The sequence below is a fragment of the Pristiophorus japonicus genome, chromosome 15 (genome assembly GCF_044704955.1).
Source record: "Pristiophorus japonicus isolate sPriJap1 chromosome 15, sPriJap1.hap1, whole genome shotgun sequence".
Classification (NCBI taxonomy): Eukaryota; Metazoa; Chordata; class Chondrichthyes; family Pristiophoridae; genus Pristiophorus; species Pristiophorus japonicus.
The window spans coordinates 109,764,580-109,785,665 of record NC_091991.1 but is presented as its reverse complement, the minus strand read 5'-3'; the positions used below and the strand labels follow the sequence as shown (position 1 = coordinate 109,785,665).

General features: G+C 49.0%; 1 protein-coding gene across 3 annotated transcripts in view; it reads right to left on the bottom strand.

The window, feature by feature from the left end:
• tecpr1a (tectonin beta-propeller repeat containing 1a) overlaps window positions 1-21,086 on the bottom strand; it is a 125,500-nt gene that overhangs the window by 10,439 nt on the left and 93,975 nt on the right. For 2 of the 3 annotated variants that reach the window (XR_011596801.1, XM_070900767.1), the window contains exon 24: window positions 1,116-1,235. The exons of the other annotated variant lie outside the window; for it this stretch is intronic. Coding sequence is in view for 1 of the 2 variants with exons in the window: in XM_070900767.1 (XP_070756868.1) it covers window positions 1,116-1,235 (120 nt within the window). In the remaining variant the exon portion in view is untranslated. The remainder of the gene's footprint in view (window positions 1-1,115; window positions 1,236-21,086) is intronic. 3 annotated transcript variants of the gene reach the window in all.

Sequence of the window (21,086 nt, the reverse complement as noted above, 5' to 3'; positions counted from 1 at the left end):
TTTGCAGGGCAAGATATGTGTAAATATCCCAAACTTGCACGTACAAATGTCCTCGCTCCCGATCTGGCTACGATCTGTCGAGTTCCAGCTTGACAGATCGGAAAAGCCGGTTTTCAGCGCATGTACATTGTTAAAAAGCCTCCCCCACTACGGTAAGTTTATTTTAAACCATAATTAAAAAAACTTTTTTAAAAATCGGAATTTTTTTTGTAAGACATTTATTAACTTTAATTTCAATTAATTTTAATTATGTGAGGTATGGTTTTTATTTTTTTATTATGGTGTTTAGTGTGTTTGGTTCTTTTTCCCTCATTAATAATAATGAGAACTGATAGATAATTATTGCTATTAATGAGAAAGCTGTGGAATACTGTACCTGATTGGCTGAGCAGTCTCATGTGACTGACTGCACTTTCTGCGTGGGAACCGTGAGGACGGGAGCGCGCTCCGCAGCGCGGGAAGAGAAGGCTTCCCCACTGAAATCCCACACGTCTCCCGGACCACCAGGTAAATTTGTAGAAATTCTCCGGTTGGAGGCATTCGTTCGAAAGGAGCCTCCAATCGGAATTTCAGGGCCTTTATGTTCTGTATGCTGAATTTAATTTGGTCCCTTCATTAAAAAAAATAAACGCAAAACATCTTTTGCTTTATGCAGATATTCGGGCGAGAGATGTGCCACGTAGCATCGGTGACGTCTGTATGTCATGTACAACAAGCAATGGCCTTACAGTGTGTGCGTCGCTGGTTCAGACTTTAGTTAGGAAATTGATGGGAATTTTGTGGGGGGGGGAGGGAGGCAAATTGTTTTTTAGTCAATCTACCATTTGGAAAAAACCTCCAGGAATTTATTTTGAAATTATTTTAATGATCCTTACACGTAACATATAAAAGCAACTTCTTTAATAGATCTCAGCTTCTTAGATTACTGAAAAATGTAAACCGATTAAAATGAACACCCTGAAATATGCTTGATCATTCCAATATTATTCTGGACTGGATAACAGAAACTTGTGCATGCACCACAGTAAAAGGAAATGCCCCAGATAGATGCATTATTTATGACGATTATATATAAGCATTACTACTCCCATGACAATTGCATCTTGTTAACTTACTCCAATGCCGTAGTCCCAACTGCTACCGATGGGTTCTCGTGGCTGGACCCCCTTCCGATGACACACTGTCCCACAGCTCAAGCCGTGACTGCCTTGTACTTTATCTGCGACTATCCAAACCTGTATCAAAGGCAATTGCACATTTATTGTTGGTCAATGTGACCTGAATCAATTCTTTGTCAGCAGTGCTTCAGTAGTATAACTACACAATTTGCATTTATATAGTGCCTTTTATGTAGTAAAACGTCCCAGGAGCGATTAACAAAATATGACACCGAGCTACATAAGGAGATATTAGGATAGGTGACCAAAAGTTTGGGCAAAGAAGTAGGTTTTAAGGAGCATCTTAAAAGGAGGAGAAAGAGGTGGAGAGGCAGAGAGGTTTAGGGAGGGAATTCCAGCACTCAAGGGCTTGACAGCTGAAGGCACAGCTGCCAACAGTGGAGCGATAAAAATCGGAGATGCACAAGAGGCCAGAATTGGAGGGGCGCAGAGATCTCAGAGGGTTGTAGGACTGGAGGAGGTTTCAGTGATGAGGGATTTGAAAACAAGGATGAGAATTTTAAAATCGAAGCCATGTTGGACTGGGAGCCAATGTATAGTGTTAACAGAAAAATTCAGTGCAATTCTGTACATTTGTTTTCATATTTTTCTGTCCGAGGTTTGTAGATAGATGTTGGCTGAGGTTCCATTCGTTGATGCCGCAAATGCATAAGCAGAATTTGAATATTCATTAACATTGGATTTTAATTTTATACAACATCGCTAGCAGATTTAGAAAACTCTGACTGCACAGAACATCACAATTCCTCATGTTAACACCACGGTTCTCATTTCCCAGCATCAGTAACGTCAAGCTGTATACCTGAGAATTGAAACATTATTCGCATCAGATACATGATCTTTAAGCTAGCCATTAAACCCCCCCTTTTCACTTTTTCTGAGAATGACATTTATCTTGTGAAGTCACTGCATTTTTTAATTATCTGACCCTTGTATCTCTTTAAATTTGTTCCCTGTTATTTTTTAGTTGCATCACATGATACGCTGACTGAGAGGGATTGGGGCCAGGAAACGGGACTCTGTCAATACTGCTCTAGAATTACACAAGTGTTCATGTGCAGGTCTATACGTCCTCTGATTTTACATCGCTTCCATTCATCGCCTCCCTAAAAAGTCCAGATCAGATTCACAAAGGAGAGTTATTTACTCTGGAAACTTATTCTCTGGAGAAGAGAAAGAGGAAGAAACATAGAAACATAGAAAATAGGTGCAGGAATAGGCCATTCGGCCCTTCGAGCCTGCACCGCCATTCAATGAGTTCATAGCTGAACATGCAACTTCAGTACCCCATTCCTGCTTTCTCGCCATACCCCTTGATTCCCCCGAGTAGTAAGGACTACATCCAACTCCTTTTTGAATATATTTAGTGAATTGGCCTCAACAACTTTCTGTGGTAGAGAATTCCACAGGTTCACCACTCTCTGGGTGAAGATGTTTTTCCTCATCTCGGTCCTAAATGGCTTACCCCTTATCCAGACTGTGACCCCTAGTTCTGGACTTCCCCAACATTGAGAACATTTTTCCTGCATCTAACCTGTCTAAACCCGTCAGAATTTTAAACGTTTCTATGAGATCCCCTCTCATTCTTCTGAACTCCACTGAATACAAGCCCAGTTGATCTAGTCTTTCTTGATATGTCAGTCCCGCCATCCCGGGAATCAGTCTGGTGAACCTTCGCTGCACTCCCTCAATAGCAAGAATGTCCTTCCTCAAGTTAGGAGTCCAAAACTGTACACAATACTCCAGGTGTGGCCTCACCAAGGCCCTGTACAACTGTAGTAACATCTCCCTGCCCCTGTACTCAAATCCCCTCGCTATGAAGGCCAACATGCCATTTGCTTTCTTAATCGCCTGCTGTACCTGCATGCCAACCTTCAATGACTGATGTACCATGACACCCAGGTCTTGTTTCACCTCCCCTTTTCCTAATCTGTCACCATTCAGATAATAGTCTGTCTCTCTGTTTTTGCCACCAAAATGGATAACCTCACATTTATCCACATTATACTTCATCTGCCATGCATTTGCCCACTCACCTAACCTGTCCAAGTCACTCTTCAGCCTCATAGCATCCTCCTCGCAGCTCACACTGCCACCCAACTTAGTGTCATCCGCAAATTTGGAGATACTACATTTAATCCCCTCGTCTAAATCATTAATGTACAATGTAAACAGCTGGGGCCCCAGCACAGAACCTTGCGGTACCCCACTAGTCACTGCCTGCAATTCTGAAAAGTACCCATTTACTCCTACTCTTTGCTTCCTGTCTGCCAACCAGTTCTCAATCCACGTCAGCACACTACCCCAAATCTCATGTGCTTTAACTTTGCACATTAATCTCTTGTGTGGGACCTTGTCGAAAGCCTTCTGAAAGTCCAAATACACCACATCAACTGGTTCTCCCTTGTCCACTTTACTGGAAACATCCTCAAAAAATTCCAGAAGATTTGTCAAGCATGATTTCCCTTTCCTAAATCCATGCTGACTTGGACCTATCATGTCACCTCTTTCCAAATGCGCTGCTATGACATCCTGAATAATTGATTCCATCATTTTACCCACTACCGATGTCAGGCTATAACTCCCTGTTTTCTCTCTCCCTCCTTTTTTAAAAAGTGGGGTTACATTGGCATCCCTCCAATCCATAGGAACTGATCCAGAGTCTATGGAATGTTGGAAAATGCCTGTCAATGCATCTGCTATTTCCAAGGCCACCTCCTTAAGAACTCTGGGATGCAGTCCATCAGGCCCTGGGGATTTATCGGCCTTCAATCCCATCAATTTCCCCAACACAATTTCCCGAATAATTAGGATTTCCCTCAGTTCCTCCTTCTTACTAGACCTTCTGACCCCTTTTATATCTGGAAGGTTGTTTGTGTTCTCGTTAGTGAATACCGAACCAAAGTTCATTTTCAATTGGTCTGCCATTTCTTTGTTCCCCGTTATGACTTCCCCTGATTCTGACTGCAGGTGACCTACGTTTGTCTTTACTAACCTTTTTCTCTTTACATATCTATAGAAGCTTTTGCAGTCCGTTTTAATGTTCCTTGCAAGCTTCCTCTCGTACTCTATTTTCCCTGCCCTAATCAAACCCTTTGTCCTCCTCTGCTGAGTTCTAAATTTCTCCCAGTCCCTGGGTTCGCTGCTATTTCTGGTCAATTTGTATGCCACTTCCTTGGCTTTAATACTATCCCTGATTTCCCTTGATAGCCACGGTTGAGCCACCTTCCCTTTTTTATTTTTACGCCAGACAGGGATGTACAATTGTTGTAGTTCATCCATGCGGTCTCTAAATGTCTACCATTGCCCATTCACTGTCAACCCCTTAACTATCATTCGCCAATCTAGCCAATTCACGCCTCATACCTTCAAAGTTACCCTTCTTTAAGTTCTGGACCATCATCTCTGAATTAATTGTTTCATTCTCCATCCTAATGTAGAATTCCACCATATTATGGTCACTCTTCCCCAAGGGGCCTCGCACAACGAGATTGCTAATTAATCCTCTCTCATTACACAACACCAAGAGAAAGAGGAGGGCGAGGGGGAGGAAGAGGAGGCTGAGGGGGAGGAAGAGGAGGGCGAGGAGAGGAAGAGGAGGGCGAGGGGGAGGAAGAGGAGGGCGAGGGGGAGGAAGAGGAGGGCGAGGGGGAGGAAGCGGAGGGCGGGGAGAGGAAGAGGAGGGCGAGGGGGAGGAAGCGGGGAGAGGAAGAGGAGGGCGAGGGGGAGGAAGAGGAGGGCGAGGACAAGGAGGGGGAGGACGAGGAAGAGAAAGGGGGGATTTGATAGAGGTCCTTTAAGAATTTCACGCATGTGAATAATTTGGGTCTGGGTGTGTTCTTCTGTGGGGTTCTGTGTTCAAGGATATGGTTTAAAATCACGGTGTCATAATAATTTGAAAATGTAGGCAATTATACTTTTTTTTTTAAGTAAGAGAGTGACTGAATTATGGAATAGATTCCCAGAAAACCACGGCAGATTTCGAAAAAGGACTGGATAAATCCCTGCTGGAAAAAGTGGTACAGGGTTATTAGTTCCCGAATTACGGTAAGGGAACTGACTGGAGGTTCGATAGGGCTGCGTAGATGACCCAATGGTCTTGACGCAAATATGTTTGTTACTATTCCTTCGCAATCTGCGATGAAATGTGCGGTAAACCCAGTAATACTCTGGGCCATTAATCTCAGTGACCCAGCACTACATTTCTTAATGTCAAAGAAGAATAAATTGGCACAAACATAAAGACAAGATATTGCAAATGAGAAGAATCCCTCAAGTTCTTTAGGAAAGGAAACCTGCCGTCCTTACCCTGGTCTGGGCCTGTATGTGTCTTCAGCCCCAGACCAACGTGCTTGACTCTTAACTGCCCTCTGAAGTGGCCTAGCAAGTCACTCAGTTGTATCTGTTCAAGAACCGATTTCAAACCAATATTCACTTCTGAGTATCGGTGAGGACGATGGTGCCTCTGGGCAGTGCAGCCAGAGCCAATTCCAAGGCACCACGGGCGGCTCAGCTGCACAGGGGGGAGGGACAAAGAACAAAAGAGGCCTAGTGATAGGGGATTCTATAGTTAGGGGAACAGACAGGCGTTTCTGCGGCCATAGACGTGACTCCTGAATGGTTTTGTGTCTCCCTGGTGCCAGGGTCAAGGATGTCACAGAGCGGACGCAGGGCATCCTGGGGCGGGGGAGGGGGGGGGGGGGGGGAAAGAGGGTAAACAGCTAGAGGTCGTGGTCCATATCGGGACCAATGACATAGGTAAAATGAGGGACGAGGTCCTACAGGAAGAATTCAGGGAGCTAGGAAGAAAGTTAAAGGATAGGACCTCAAAGGTAGTAATCTCCGGGTTACTACCAGTGCCACGTACTAATGAGTATAAGAATAGAAAGATAGAGAGGATGAACACGTGGCTGGAAAGTTGGTGTAGGAGGGAGGGCTTTCAATTCTTGAGGCATTGAGACTGCTTCTGGGGGAGATGGGACCTGTACAAACCAGATGGATTGCACCTCAACAGCGCTGGGACCAACATCCTCGCCAGAGTTTTGCTAGTGCTGTTGGGGAGAGTTTAAGCTAGCTTGGCAGGGGATGGGTATCTGAGAACGAATTCAAAAGGGAAGGAAGTAAAGCAGAAATTGAATAGCAAGAATCTAGAAAGCGAATTTGTAAGACAGAGGAAACAGGGCTTAGTATGTAGTAAGCAAGGAGATCTTCCTGTGCTGAATGGTATATACTTTAATGCAAGGAGTATAGTGAATAAGGCGGATGAGCTAAGAGCACAGGTAGACACTTGGGAGTATGACATTATAGCCATTACAGAAACATGGCTGAAAGAGGGGCAGGTTTGGCAGATCAATATTCCTGGCAACAGAATTTTTAGACAGGATAGAGAGGGGGTAAAAAGGGGTCGTGGTATTGATTAAAGAAACTATTACAGCGGTGAGGAGGGATGATATGTTAGAGGGATCATCAAATGAGGCCATATGGGTTGAATTGAAAAATAAAAAAGGAGCGATCACACTGCTGGGAGTGTATTATAGACCCCCAACAGTGGGAGGGAGATTGAGGAGCAAATATGTTGGCAAATTGCTGTGAAGTCCATAGGGCAGTAATAGTAGGGGATTTTAACTATCCAAATATTGACTGGGACAAATTTAATGTGAAGGGTATAGAGGGTGTGGAATTCTTGAAATGCATTCAAGAGAATTTTTTTAGTCAGTATGTAGCAAGCCCAACACGAGAGGGGGTGGTCTTGGATTTAGTTTTGGGAAATGAAGCTGGGCAGGTTGAAGGGGTATTAGTGGGGGAGCACTTGGGTGCCAGTGACCATAATTCAGTCAGATTCAAGTTGGTTATGGATAAGGACAAGAATAGGCCTGGAATAAAAGTTCCGAATTGGGGAAAAGCTAATTTTGCTAAGTTAAGGAGTGATTTGGCCACAGTGGACTGGAAACAGCTACTTGTGGGTAAATCAGTGTCGGAACAGTGGGAGGCATTCAAGGAGGAGATCCGGAAGGTTCAGGCCAAACATGTGCCCTTAAAGAAAAAGGCTGGGAAAAATAATTCTAGAGCCCCCTGGATGTCTAGGGACTTACAGGGGAGGATTAAGAAAAAAAGGGATACTCATGCCATATACCAACGGCTAAATACTATAGAATCTTTAGAGGAATATAGAAAGTTAAGAGGCAAAATTAAAAAGGATATTAGGAATGCTAAGAGAGAGCACGAGAAATTCTTGGCAAGTAAAATTAAAGAAAACCCTAAGATGTTCTATAAATATATTAAGAGTAAGAGGGTAACTAAAAAAAAGGGTAGGGCCTATTAGAGATCATGAGGGTAATCTTTGCGTGGAGGCGGGCTAGCGACTTTCGTCTTCAGACCCTACAGAGATACCTTTACGTTGAGCCCCCTCCTAGTGGTATGCGCTGGCGACGGATTTCTTCCGCCAGCAGTACAGCCTCAATTACGACACGCAGCTCCTGTTTGTGAGCTTGGGGGATGTCAGGACCGCCGTCCAGGAGCTGCCTGTCTTTTACCAGGAACTCATCAGGGTCTGGAACAAAGTCTCCACCAAGCGCAGCTCTCCACCGGCTGGAGTGGCAGCTGTCCTGCAGGAGCCGCTGCTCGGGAATCCGTACCTCCACGACCGAGGCTTTAGGTGGCAGTCGGACGAGAGGGCTGTGGCTGGTGAGGTGACCAGGATCAGGGACCTGCTCGATGGCGGAGGAGCGGGCTGGATGGCGCCAGATGTGCTGGCACGGCGCCTAAATTCGGCCGACGTCCGTCCCGCGGCCGATGCCATCGAGTCGCTAAAAACAGCGCTGGGCCCTGACTCCGTTAGGTGTGTCGAGGAGGCTCAAGCACGTGGGGCGATGCCGTCCGAACTGACCCCCGTCCGGACGGAATTCCTCATCGGCGCCAAGCCCCGAAACCTCCCTCGGGAGCCGGCGCCTCACAACTTGAGCTGCCTCGGGGAAATCTCCTCCGTGTCTTTCAGTTCTGCGCGGAGGGGTTTCCTGTACGGGCTGCTCCTGCACACTCTCAACCTTGCCATCCTCGCCTGCTGTCCGGACACGCCATGGCGTACCATCTTGCCGTCCGGAGGAGGCGGGGGTCCCGATGGAGGGCACTCTACGCAGGAGTGCTCCCACTGTTTATCGGGGACTTGGCCTGGAGGGTGGTGCACGGAGCAGTCCCATGCAATAAATTGTTAAGTCGGTTCACGGGCTCCCAGGCCGCCTGCAATTTCTGTGGTCTGGAAGAGTCCATGTTCCACGTTTTTATGGAGTGTGCGAGGTTGCAGCCCCTGTTTCGTTATTTAAAGGGGCTGCTCCTCAATTTCTGGTTGCACTTCAGTCCCACACTCCTGATCTTTGGGCACCCTGTGCGGAGGGGAGCGGGTAGGTCCGAGGGCCTCCTCGTAGGCCTACTCCTGGGCACGGCCATGGGTGCCATCAGCCGGTCCAGGCAGCGGGCAGTCGAGGGGGTCGTTCAGCCTGACTGCCTGCCTCTTTTCCGCGCCTACATCCAGGCCAGGGTGTCCCTGGAGATGGAGCACGTGGTGTCCACGTGGTATGCTCGCGGCCTTCCGTGAGAGGTGGGCGCCGGAGGGACTGGAGTGCATCATCACCCCTGGCAACCAAATTTTAATTTGATTTTATACGTTTTAAAGTTTAATTTGTTTTAATTGCCGGGTTTTTAGTGTCCCCCTCCCCTTTTATAGGGGGCACTTGTAGATTTACAGTTTTAGGGCCCCAAAAAAAACAAAAAAACAAAAAACACAAAAAAATATATAAAAAGGGTCGTGATAAGTGTTTGGAGTGTCCCCCAGATCGGGGGGCACTTTGAATTAATGTTTATTTCTGTTTCCAACCAAAAAGAGTTGTGTGGAGGCGGAAAATGTTGGGAGGGTTCTTAATGAATACTTTGCATCTGTTTTCACAAAGGAAAGGGGTAATGCAGATATTGCTATCGAGGAGGAGTGTGAGCACCATCGGAGTAGGCCGGGGAGCGGAAGGCGCAGCTTGGCAGCATACCACTCCAAGGAGCAACGCGTGCTGCAGCAGGAGAGCAACGGCAGTGAAAAAGAACTTCACCAAGATCCAGGTCGGTGATTGGAGCGTGGGCAGGTACAGCAGGAGCGGCAAGATCAGGGCGAAGGAGCGGCGAGAGTTTGTAGCGGGATGTGATCGGAGCCCAGGAGTGGCGTGAGTTCAGGGCCCAGAAGAGACGAAGGCCCAGAGGCAGCACGGACCAGCCCACACTGCGATATGTGTGCACGCTAAGTCCGTGCAGCAGAGCTGGTCTCTTGTTGCCTTAGTTAATCCTTGCTACTGGACCAAGACGTAGCTCTGTCAAGCCCGTGTGGTGGCTGGTGTGCAACGGTCACCACAAGTTAAAAAAATCCACGCACAGACATCTTCCACCCTTCAAGATTTAGTTCGGACCTGGAATTTTAGGTCCATCATTGAAACACCTGGGAACTTTTTGACGTGGAAGCAAGTCATCCTCGATTCAAGTGACTGCCTATGAAGATGATGATGATGATATTCTGGATGAAATAAATATAAATATAGTGAGAGAGGAAGTATTAAAGGGTTTAGCAGCTTTGAAAGTACACAAGTCCCCAGGCCCGGATGAAATGCATCCCAGGCTGTTGAGTGAAGTAAAAGAGGAAATAGCAGAGGCCTTGACCATCATTTTCCAGTCCTCTTTGGATCTGGGCATGGTGCCGGAGGATTAGGGGACTGCTAATGTAGTACCCTTGTTTAAGAAGGGAGAAAGGGATAGGCCTGTCAGCCTAACCTCAGTGGTGGGAAAATTATTTGAAAAAATCCTGAAAGACAGGATAAATCTGCATTTGGATAGGCAAGGATTAATTAGGGACAGTCAGCACGGATTTGTTAAGGGAAGATCGTGTTTGACTAATCTGATTTAATTTTTTGAGGAGGTAACCAAGAGGGTCGATGAAGGGTAGTGCGTACTATGTAGGATATATGGACTTTAGCAGGCATTTCATAAGGTCCCACATGGTAGACTGGCCATGAAGGTTAAAGCCCATGGGATACAGGGCAAAGTGGCAAGTTGGATCCAAAATTGGCTTAGAGGTAGGAAGCAAAGGGTAATGATTGATGGATGTTTTTGTGGCTGGAAGGATGTTTCCAGTGAGGTTCCACAAGGCGCAGTACTGGGTCCCTTGCTTTTTGTGGTATATATCAATGATTTAGATATGAATATAGGGAGTAGGATTAAGAAGTTTGCAGATGATGCTAAAATTGGCTATGTGGTTGATAATGAAGAGGAAAAGTCATGGACTGCAGGAGGATATCAATTTACTGGTCAGGTGGGCAGAGCAGTGGTAAATGGAATTTAATTCAGAGAAGTATGAGGTAATGCACTTTGGGAGGACGAATAAGGAAAGAGTATACACATTAGGCAGTAGGCCAATTAATAGTGTAGATGAACAAAGGGACCCTGAAAGTAGCAGGTCAGTGGATAAGGTGGTTAAAAAGGCATACAGAATGCTTGCCTTTATTGGCCGAGGCATAGAATATAAGAGCAGGGAGGTTATGCTTAAATTGTATAATACCTTGGTTAGGCCACAGCTGGAGTACTGCGTGCAGTTCTGATCGCCGTATTATAGGAAGGACGTGATTGCACTAGAGAGGGTGCAGATGAGATTTAGTAGGATGCTGCCTGAATTGGAAAATCTTAGTTATGAGGACAGATTGGATAGGCTGGGTTTGTTCTCATTGGAACAGAGGAGGTTGAAAGGAGACCTCATTGAGGTGTACAAAATATTGTGGACATAGTGGATCGTAAGGGCCTATTTCCATTGGTGGCGGGGTCTATAACGAGGAGGCATAGTTTTAAGGTGGTTGGTGTAAGGTTTAGAGGGGATTTGAGGGGGGGCTTCTTTACGCAGAGGGTTGTGGGGATCTGGAACTTGTTGCCTGGAAGAGCGGTGGATGCAGAAACCCTCACTACTTTTCAGAGATGGTTGGATGGGCACTTAAAGTGCAGTAACCTGCAGGGTTACGGACCTAAAGCTGGTAATTGGGATTAGACTGGATGACCTTTTGTTGGATGGAGCAGATATAATGGTAAGTACTGCAGGGAATAGAATACAGCCAGCGTGATCTCCTGGACTCGTTTCGATTGCCTGGATGGATCGGAGAGGAATTTTCCCAGAATTTTTCTCCTTAAATTGGCCTGGGTTTTTATCTGGTTTTTGCCTCTCCCAGGAGATCACATGGCTCTGGTTGGGGTGGAGTGTAGAATGTTTCAGTATAAGGGGTGTCGCAGTTGTGTGGGGCGGACTGGTTGGGCTGGGTGCTCTTTGCCTTTCTGTCATTGTTCATAGGTTTATATGTAACCTTTAGGGCTGCTGACCAAGGGCCGTACGGCTCTTTGTCGCTCGGCGCGGACACCATGGGCCGAAATGGCCTCCGTCTGCGCTGTAAATTTCTATGTTTCTATGTTAAGAAAGCAGCCCACCAGCACCTTCTCAGGGGCAACTAGGGATGGGCAATAAATGCTGGCTTTGCCAGCGATGCCCACATTCCCGAGAAGTAATTAAAACGTTGTTGCCCAAGCAATCCCAATTTAGTGGTGGAATAGGATCTGTTTCCTTCTTAGGAATCTACGACAATGTACAGTATCCTGAGCCAGTCTCACTGGGGGATGTTCCAAACTCCAAATTTAAAATATTCCATAAATTAATCATTTAACATTTTACCAGAGTGATGCTGCAGGGAGCATATACTGGCCTGGAAAACATGGCCCTGAAATTACTTTATCAAAGGCGAGTCATTGCAGGTCTCTCGATTATGAAGTCAATGTTAACATATCTATGTGCCAAAAAATCCAGACATCAACTTGCATTTACTTCATGTAGTAATGTAGTAAAACGTCCCAAGGCATTTCACAGCAGCGATTGTCAAACACATCACACCGAGCCACATAAGGAGATATTACGACAGGTGATTTGGTCAAAGAGGGAGGTTTTAAGGAGTGTCTTAAAGGAGGAGAGGGTTTGGAGAGGTTTAGAGAGGAAGTTCCAGAGCTTTGGGTCCAGGCAGCTGAAGGCACGGCCGCCAATGGTGGAGCGATTAAAATCGGGGGTGCACTGGAGGCCAGAATTGGAGGATTGCAGTAATCTCAGAGGGTTACGTGGCTGGATGAGGTCAGAGAGGCTAGTGGCTAGATTAAATGTTGGGCCCTTAGAGGACGAGATCCGGGAATTAGTAATGGGGAACATGGAGATGGCAGAAACTCTGAACAAATATTATGTATCAGCCTTTACAGTAGAGGACACAAACAATATTCCAACAGTGGATAGTTAAGGGGCTATAGGGGGGGAGAAACTTAACACAATCACAATCACTAAGGAGGTGGTACTCAGTAAGATAATGGGACTAAAGGCAGATAAATCCCCTGGACCTAGGGTCTTAAGAGAAGTAGCGGCAGGGATTGTGGATGCATTGGTTACAATTTATCAAAATTCCCTGGATTCTGGGGAGGCCCCAGCAGATTGGAAAACTGCAAATGTAATGCTCCTATTTAAAAAAGGATTCAGACAAAAAGCAGGAAACTATAGACCAGTTAGCCTAACATCTGTGGTTGGGAAAATGTTGGAGTCCATTATTAAAGAAGCAGTAGCAGGACATTTGGAAAAACAAAATTCGGTCAGGCAGCGTCAGCATAGATTTATGAAGGGGAAGTCATGTTTGACAAATTTGCTGAAATTCTTTGAGGATGTAACGAACAGGGTGGATAAAGGGGAACCAGTGGATGTGGTGTATTTGGACTTCCAGAAGGCATTTGACAAGGTGCCACATAAAAGGCTACTGCACAAGATAAAAGTTCACAGGGTTGGGGGTAATATATTAGCATGGATAGAGGATTGTCTAACTAACAGAAAACAGAGAGTCGGGATAAATGGTTCATTCTCGGGTTGGCAATCAGTAACCAGTGGGGTGCCGCAGGGATCAGTGCTGGGACCCCAACTATTTACAATCTATATTAACGACTTGGAAGAAGGGACCGAGTGTAACATAGCCAAGTTTGCTGACGATATAAAGATGGGAGGAAAAGCAATGTGTGAGGACACAAAAAATCTGCAAAAGGACATAGACAGACTAAGTGAGTGGGCAAAAATTTTGCAGATGGAGTATAATGTTGGAAAGTGTGAGGTCATGCACTTTGGCAGAAAAAAATCAAAGAGCAAGTTATTATTTAAATGGAGAAAGATTGCAAAGTGCTGCAGTACAGCGGGACTTGGGGTTACTTGTGCATGAAACACAATAGGTTAGTATGCAGGTATAGCAAGTGATCAGGAAGGCCAATGGAATCTTGGCCTTTATTGCAAAGGGGATGGAGTATAAAAGCAGGGAAGTCTTGCTACAGTTGTACAGGGTATTGGTGAGGCCACACCTGGAATACTGCATCCAGTTTTGGTTTCCATATTTACAAAAGGATATATTTGCTTTGGAGGCAGTTCAGAGAAGGTTCACTAGGTTGATTCCGGAGATGAGGGGGTTGACTTATGAGGAAAGGTTGAGCAAGTTGGGCCTCTACTCATTGGAATTCAGAAGAATGAGAGGTAATCTTATCGAAACGTGTAAGATTATGAGGGAGCTTGACAAGGTGGATCCACTGATAGGGAAGACTAGAATTAGGGGCATAATCTTAGAATAAGAAGCTGCCCATTTAAAACTGAGATGAGAAGAAATTTCTTCTCTCAGAGGGTTATGGATCTGTGGAATGCGCTGCCTCAGAGAGCTGTGAAAGCTGAGACATTGAATAAATTTAAGACAGAAATAGACAGTTTCTTAAACGATAAGAGGATAAGGGGTTATGGGGAACGGGCGGGGAAGTGGACTGGAGTCCATGATCGGATCAACCATGATCTTATTAAATGGTGGAGCAGGCTCGAGGGGCCATATGGCCTACTCCTACTCCTGCTCCTATTTCTTATGTTCTTATGAGAGATAAGGTGGGGAGAACTGAATTTGTAGGTAGTTTATTCACAAGGCCCCGCCCTGCAATGAGTTTGGTCATGGTGAGAAAGTGGCCATAGCAAGGCATGGATGTCAAATACAATGCCCAATCCATCCTGTGCATCTGGGCTAACCTTTGTGCCCATAGAAAACAGATGTTTATGACACAGGAAAGGACTGATAGCTCCATCTTCTTCCCATTCCTATTTATGCTCATCGGTGCACAGAGCAGCCTACAGAGTGTTGCTGAGCCGTGGGAGTCATACCTCATTGTCCCTTGAAATCAGCACAAGACGCGCTGGGCACAAATACAACTTGTATTTATATAGCGCCTTTAACGTAGCAAAACATCCCAAGGTGCTTCACAGAAATGTTTTAAAACAAAACAAATAAATTTGACACCGAGCCACAAATGAAGAAATTACAGCAGATGACCAAAAGCTTGGTCAAACAGGTAGTTTTTAAGGAGCATCTTAAAGGAGGAGAGAGAGATAGACAGGTGGAGAGGTTTAGGGAGAGAGTTCCAGAGCCTAGGGTCCAGGCAGCTGAAGGCACGGCCACCAATGGTTGAGCAGTTATAATCAGGGATGCTCAAGAGGGCAGAATTTGAGGAGTGCTGACCTCTCGTGGGGTTGTGAGGCTGAAGGAGATTAGAGAGATAGGCAGGGACGAGGCCATGGAGGGATTTGTAAACAAGGATGAGAATTTTGAAATCGAGGCGTTGCTTAAACGGGAGCCAATGTAGGTCAGCGAGCACAGGGGTGATGGGTGAGCGGGACTTGGTACGTGTTAGGACACGGTCTGCTGAGTTTTCGATGACCTGAACTTTACATAGGGTAGAATGTGGGAGGCCAGCCAGGAGTGTGTTAGAGTAGTCAAGTCTAGAGCTAACAAAGGCATGGAAGAGGATTTCAGCAGCAGATGAGCTGAGGCAGGGGCAGAGCCAGGCAATGTTACGGAGTTGGAAATAGGTGGTTTTAGTTATGCTGTGGATATGTGGCCGGAAACTCATTTCAGGGTCAAATATGATACCAAGGTTGCGAACAGTCTGGTTCAGCCTCAGACAGATGCTAGGGAGAGGGATGGAGTCGGTGGCTAGGGAACGCAGTTTGTAGCTGGGACTAAAGACAATGGCTTCGGTCTTCCCAATATTTAATTGGAGAAATTTCTGCTCGTCCAGTACTGGATATCGGACAAGCAGTCTGACTATTTAGGGACCGTGAAGGGGTCGAGAGAAGTGGTGGTGAGGCAGAGCTGGATGTCGTTAGCTTACATGAGACGATGAAACATTAAACCGAGGCACCGTTTGCCCTCTCAGGTGGACGTGGAGGATCCGTGGCACTATTTCGAGGAAGAGCAGTGGGGTTATCTGCGCTGTCCTGGCCAGTATTTATCCCTCAATCAACACGACAGGGGCATATTGTCGGGTCATCGTCACGTTGCTTATTGTGGGGGTTTGCTGTGCATGGGTTGGCCGCCATGTTTCCCGCATCATTGTAGGAGTGCTTCGTTGGCTGTAAAGCCCTTTGGGATATCCGGTGGTGATGAAGGCGTTATATAAATGCAAGTCTTTCTTTTTACATGTCGAAACTGACGCTGTGTTTTTGGATGATGTCGTCACGAGGCAACATGGAGATGAGAAATAGGAGGGGGCCAAGGATAGATCCTTGGGGGACACCAGAGGCAACGATGCGGGAGTGGGATGAGAAGCCATTGCAGGAGATTTTCTGGCTACGATTAGATAGATAAGAATGGAACCAGGTGAAAGCAGTTCCACCCAGCTAGACAATGGTGGAGAGGTGTTAAAGACATGCTTTAACATTGTGCCACTGTAACTGGGAAAGTTTTATTTAATGTCTAATTTGGAATTCAAAGTTAGGCGATGGCAGAAGCAATGATAAAGGGATCTGGAACGCTGAAACATCGTCAAATTATTTGGATGAAATTGACCTGATAATAGATATGTGCTGGCAGTCAAAATGCTTGCAGGCAGGAACAGCAAACACAGCAAGTAGGTAAGAGAAAAGTGAAGACATTTTGTTTCTGATACAGGCTGAGGAAAGGGGAAGTTGGAGCAGTGCAAACACAGTGTCCATCAACCCGTCCAGGCAGCGGGCGGTCGAGGGGGTCGTTCAGCCCGACTGCCTGCCTCTCTTCCGCAGTTACGTTCGCGCCAGGGTGTCCCTGGAGATGGAGCACGCGGTGTCCACCGGTACGCTCGCGGCCTTCCACGAGAGGTGGGCACCGGAGGGACTGGAGTGCATCATCACCCCCGGCAACCAAATTTTAATTTGACCATAGATTTTTCAAAAGTTCAATTTGTCAGTTCTAGTGCCCCTTTAATAAGGGGTGCACTTGGTTTAAAGTTCACATTAAAATAGTATCAGTGCAAAAGCAAAATACTGCGGATGCTGGAAATCTGAAATAAAAACAGAAAGTGCTGAAAAATACTCAGAAAGTCAGGCAGCAGCTGTGGAGAGAAACACAGTTAACTTGGAGCATTGTGCACAGTTCTGGTCTCCATATTACAAAAAGGATAGAGAGGCACTGGAGAAGGTGAAAAAGGATCTTCAAGGATGATACCAGAACTGAGAGGTTATAACTATCAGGAAAGATTGAAAAGGCTGGGGCTCTTTTCTCTAGGGAAAAGAGGGCTGGGGGTGACCTAATAGAGGCCTTTACATTTTTTGATAGATTAGACAGAGAGAAGATGTTTCCACTTGTGGGGCGATCAAAACTAGAGGTCATAAATATAAGACAGTCAGTAATAAATTCAATGGGGAATTCAGGAGAAACTTCTTTACCCAGAGAGCGGTGAGAATGTGGAACTCACTACCACAGGAAGTAGTTGAGGCGAATATTATAGATGCATTTAATTGGAAAGTTAAATTATGATGTCCTTGCGTCTCCAGGTGAGGTACTGAGTCCCCTGGCAAACAATGTCCCCGGCTAACGAATCTCGCCCCATAATACCCGAGCTGCCTTTTTATTTGAATAAGCTCCATTCATCCTAATTGCAGCTCACATAAATTCATGCCCGCACTCAAGGACCCAGATGGGTCTACTATTGATTGTTAGATTCTATGCCCATAGGCAGCAATGGATCAATGAAAGGGCGGATCACCGTTTGTGGCTTCAGTTTGGACAAATGAAAGGACAGAGTGGGAGTGAGTGCTGGGCAATGGGACGGCTGTGTTTGCACGGGACGTGTGAAGACGGTGTTGTGTGTGAGAGCCATGCCCGGGGCCAGGTAACACTGAGGATGTGTAAATGCGCAGAGTAAATGTAACTCGCAGACAGGGCTCGGTGTCTCAGTCTCACTCAGTCCCATGAGAACTGTGCCAGTCTGAGACTAAACATAGCTGTGTGTGTATATAGAAGGGGCTGTCTTTATCCGAGGATAGCGGAACTGCTGCACGCCATTTCCATTATAGGCATCCAGCATGGTAACCCCGGCCCTCAACCGTCTCTGTGCCAAGGCGACCCACCCCTCTTCCCTGTCAGTTTGTGACAGGAGGATCCGCTTTCCTCACTGTGTGTGTGACCCCCCCTCACTGTGTGTGTGACCCCCCTCACTGTGTGTGTGACCCCCCCCTCACTGTGTGTGTGACCCCCCCTCACTGTGTGTGTGACCCCCCCCCTCACTATGTGTGTGACCCCTCCCCTCACTATGTGTGTGACCCCTCCCCTCACTGTGTGTGTGACCCCCCCTCACTGTGTGTGTGACCCCCCCCTCACTGTGTGTGTGACCCCCCCTCTCAGTGTGTGTGACCCCCCCCCCTCACTGTGTGTGTGACCCCCCCCCTCTCAGTGTGTGTGACCCCCCCCCCCTCACTGTGTGTGTGACCCCCCCCTCACTGTGTGTGTGACCCCTCCCCTCACTGTGTGTGTGACCCCCCCCTCACTGTGTGTGTGACCCCTCCCCTCACTGTGTGTGTGACCCCCCCTCACAGTGTGTGTGACTCCCCCCCTCACTGTGTGTGTGACCCCCCCCTCACTATGTGTGTGACCCCCCCCTCACTGTGTGTGTGACCCCTCCCCTCACTGTGTGTGTGACCCCCCCTCACAGTGTGTGTGACCCCCCCCCCTCTCACTGTGTGTGTGACCCCCCCCCTCACTGTGTGTGTGACCCCCCCCTCACTATGTGTGTGACCCCCCCCTCACTGTGTGTGTGACCCCTCCCCTCACTGTGTGTGTGACCCCCCCTCACAGTGTGTGTGACTCCCCCCCTCACTGTGTGTGTGACCCCCCCCTCACTGTGTGTGTGACCCCCCCCCTCACTGTGTGTGTGACCCCCCCCCTCACTGTGTGTGTGACCCCCCCCCTCACTGTGTGTGTGACCCCCCCCCCTCACTGTGTGTGTGACCCCCCCCCTCACTGTGTGTGTGACCACCCCCTCACTGTGTGTGTGACCCCCCCCCTCACTGTGTGTGTGACCCCCCCCTCACTGTGTGTGTGACCCCTCCCCTCACTGTGTGTGTGACCCCCCCCCTCACTGTGTGTGAGACCCCCCCCTCTCACTGTGTGTGTGACCCCCCCCTCTCACTGTGTGTGTGACCCCTCTCACTGTGTGTGTGACCCCCCTCACTGTGTGTGTGACCCCCCCCCTCACTGTGTGTGTGACTCCCCCCCTCACTGTGTGTGTGACCACTCCCCTCACTGTGTGTGTGACCCCCCCCCCTCACTGTGTGTGTGACCCCCCCCTCACTGTGTGTGTGACCCCCCCTCACTGTGTGTGTGACCCCCCCCTCACTGTGTGTGTGATCCCCCCTCACTGTGTGTGTGATCCCCCCTCACTGTGTGTGTGACCCCCCCCTCACTGTGTGTGTGACCCCCCCCTCACTGTGTGTGTGACCCCCCCCCTCTCACTGTGTGTGTGACCCCCCCCTCACTGTGTGTGTGACCCCCCCCTCACTGTGTGTGTGACCCCCCCCTCTCACTGTGTGTGTGACCCCCCCCTCACTGTGTGTGTGACCCCCCCCTCTCACTGTGTGTGTGACCCCCTCTCACTGTGTGTGTGATCCCCCCTCACTGTGTGTGTGACCCCCCTCTCACTGTGTGTGTGATCCCCCCTCACTGTGTGTGTGACCCCCCCCTCACTGTGTGTGTGACCCCCCCTCACTGTGTGTGTGACCCCCCCCTCACTGTGTGTGTGACCCCCCCTCACTGTGTGTGTGACTCCCCCCTCACTGTGTGTGTGACTCCCCCCCTCACTGTGTGTGTGACCCCCCCCTCACTGTGTGTGTGACCCCCCCCTCACTGTGTGTGTGACCCCCCCCCTCACTGTGTGTGTGACCCCCCCCTCACTGTGTGTGTGACCCCCCCCTCTCACTGTGTGTGTGACCCCCCCCTCACTGTGTGTGTGACCCCCCCCTCTCACTGTGTGTGTGACCCCCCCCTCACTGTGTGTGTGACCCCCCCCTCTCACTGTGTGTGTGACCCCCCCCTCACTGTGTGTGTGACCCCCCCCTCTCACTGTGTGTGTGACCCCCCCCTCACTGTGTGTGTGACCCCCCCCTCTCACTGTGTGTGTGACCCCCCCCTCACTGTGTGTGTGACCCCCCCCTCACTGTGTGTGTGACCCCCCCTCACTGTGTGTGTGATCCCCCCTCACTGTGTGTGTGACCCCCCCCTCTCACTGTGTGTGTGACCCCCCCCTCACTGTGTGTGTGACCCCCCCCTCTCACTGTGTGTGTGACCCCCCCCTCACTGTGTGTGTGACCACCCCCTCTCACTGTGTGTGTGACCCCCCCCTCACTGTGTGTGTGACCCCCCCTCACTGTGTGTGTGATCCCCCCTCACTGTGTGTGTGACCCCCCCTCACTGTGTGTGTGACCCCCCCCCCTCTCACTGTGTGTGTGACCCCCCCCCACACTGTGTGTGTGACCCCCCCTCACTGTGTGTGTGACCACCCCCCTCACTGTGTGTGTGACCCCCCCCCTCTCACTGTGTGTGTGACCCCACCCTCACTGTGTGTGTGACCCCCCCCCCTCTCACTGTGTGTGTGACCCCCCCCTCACTGTGTGTGTGACCCCCCCCTCTCACTGTGTGTGTGACCCCCCCTCTCACTGTGTGTGTGATCCCCCCTCACTGTGTGTGTGACCCCCCCCCTCTCACTGTGTGTGTGAGACCCCCCCTCTCACTGTGTGTGTGACCCCCCCCCTCTCACTGTGTGTGTGACCCCCCCCCTCACTGTGTGTGTGACCCCCCCTCTCACTGTGTGTGTGACCCCCCCCCTCTCACTGTGTGTGTGACCCCCCCCTCACTGTGTGTGTGACCACTCCCCTCACTGTGTGTGTGACCCCCCCTCTCACTGTGTGTGTGACCCCCCCTCTCACTGTGTGTGTGACCCCCCCCCTCTCACTGTGTGTGTGACCCCCCCCTCACTGTGTGTGTGACCCCCCCCTCACTGTGTGTGTGACCCCCCCCTCACTGTGTGTGTGACCCCCCCTCTCACTGTGTGTGTGACCCCCCCCTCACTGTGTGTGTGACCCCCCCCCTCACTGTGTGTGTGACCCCCCCTCACTGTGTGTGTGACCCCCCCTCACTGTGTGTGTGACCCCCCCCTCACTGTGTGTGTGACCCCCCCTCACTGTGTGTGTGACCCCCCCCTCACTGTGTGTGTGTGACCCCCCCCTCACTGTGTGTGTGTGACCCCCCCTCACTGTGTGTGTGACCCCCCCCTCACTGTGTGTGTGATCCCCCCTCACTGTGTGTGTGACCCCCCCCTCTCACTGTGTGTGTGACCCACCCTCACTGTGTGTGTGACCCCCCCTCACTGTGTGTGTGACCCACCCTCACTGTGTGTGTGACCCCGCCTCACTGTGTGTGTGACCCACCCTCACTGTGTGTGTGACCCCCCCCTCTCACTGTGTGTGTGACCCACCCTCACTGTGTGTGTGACCCCCCC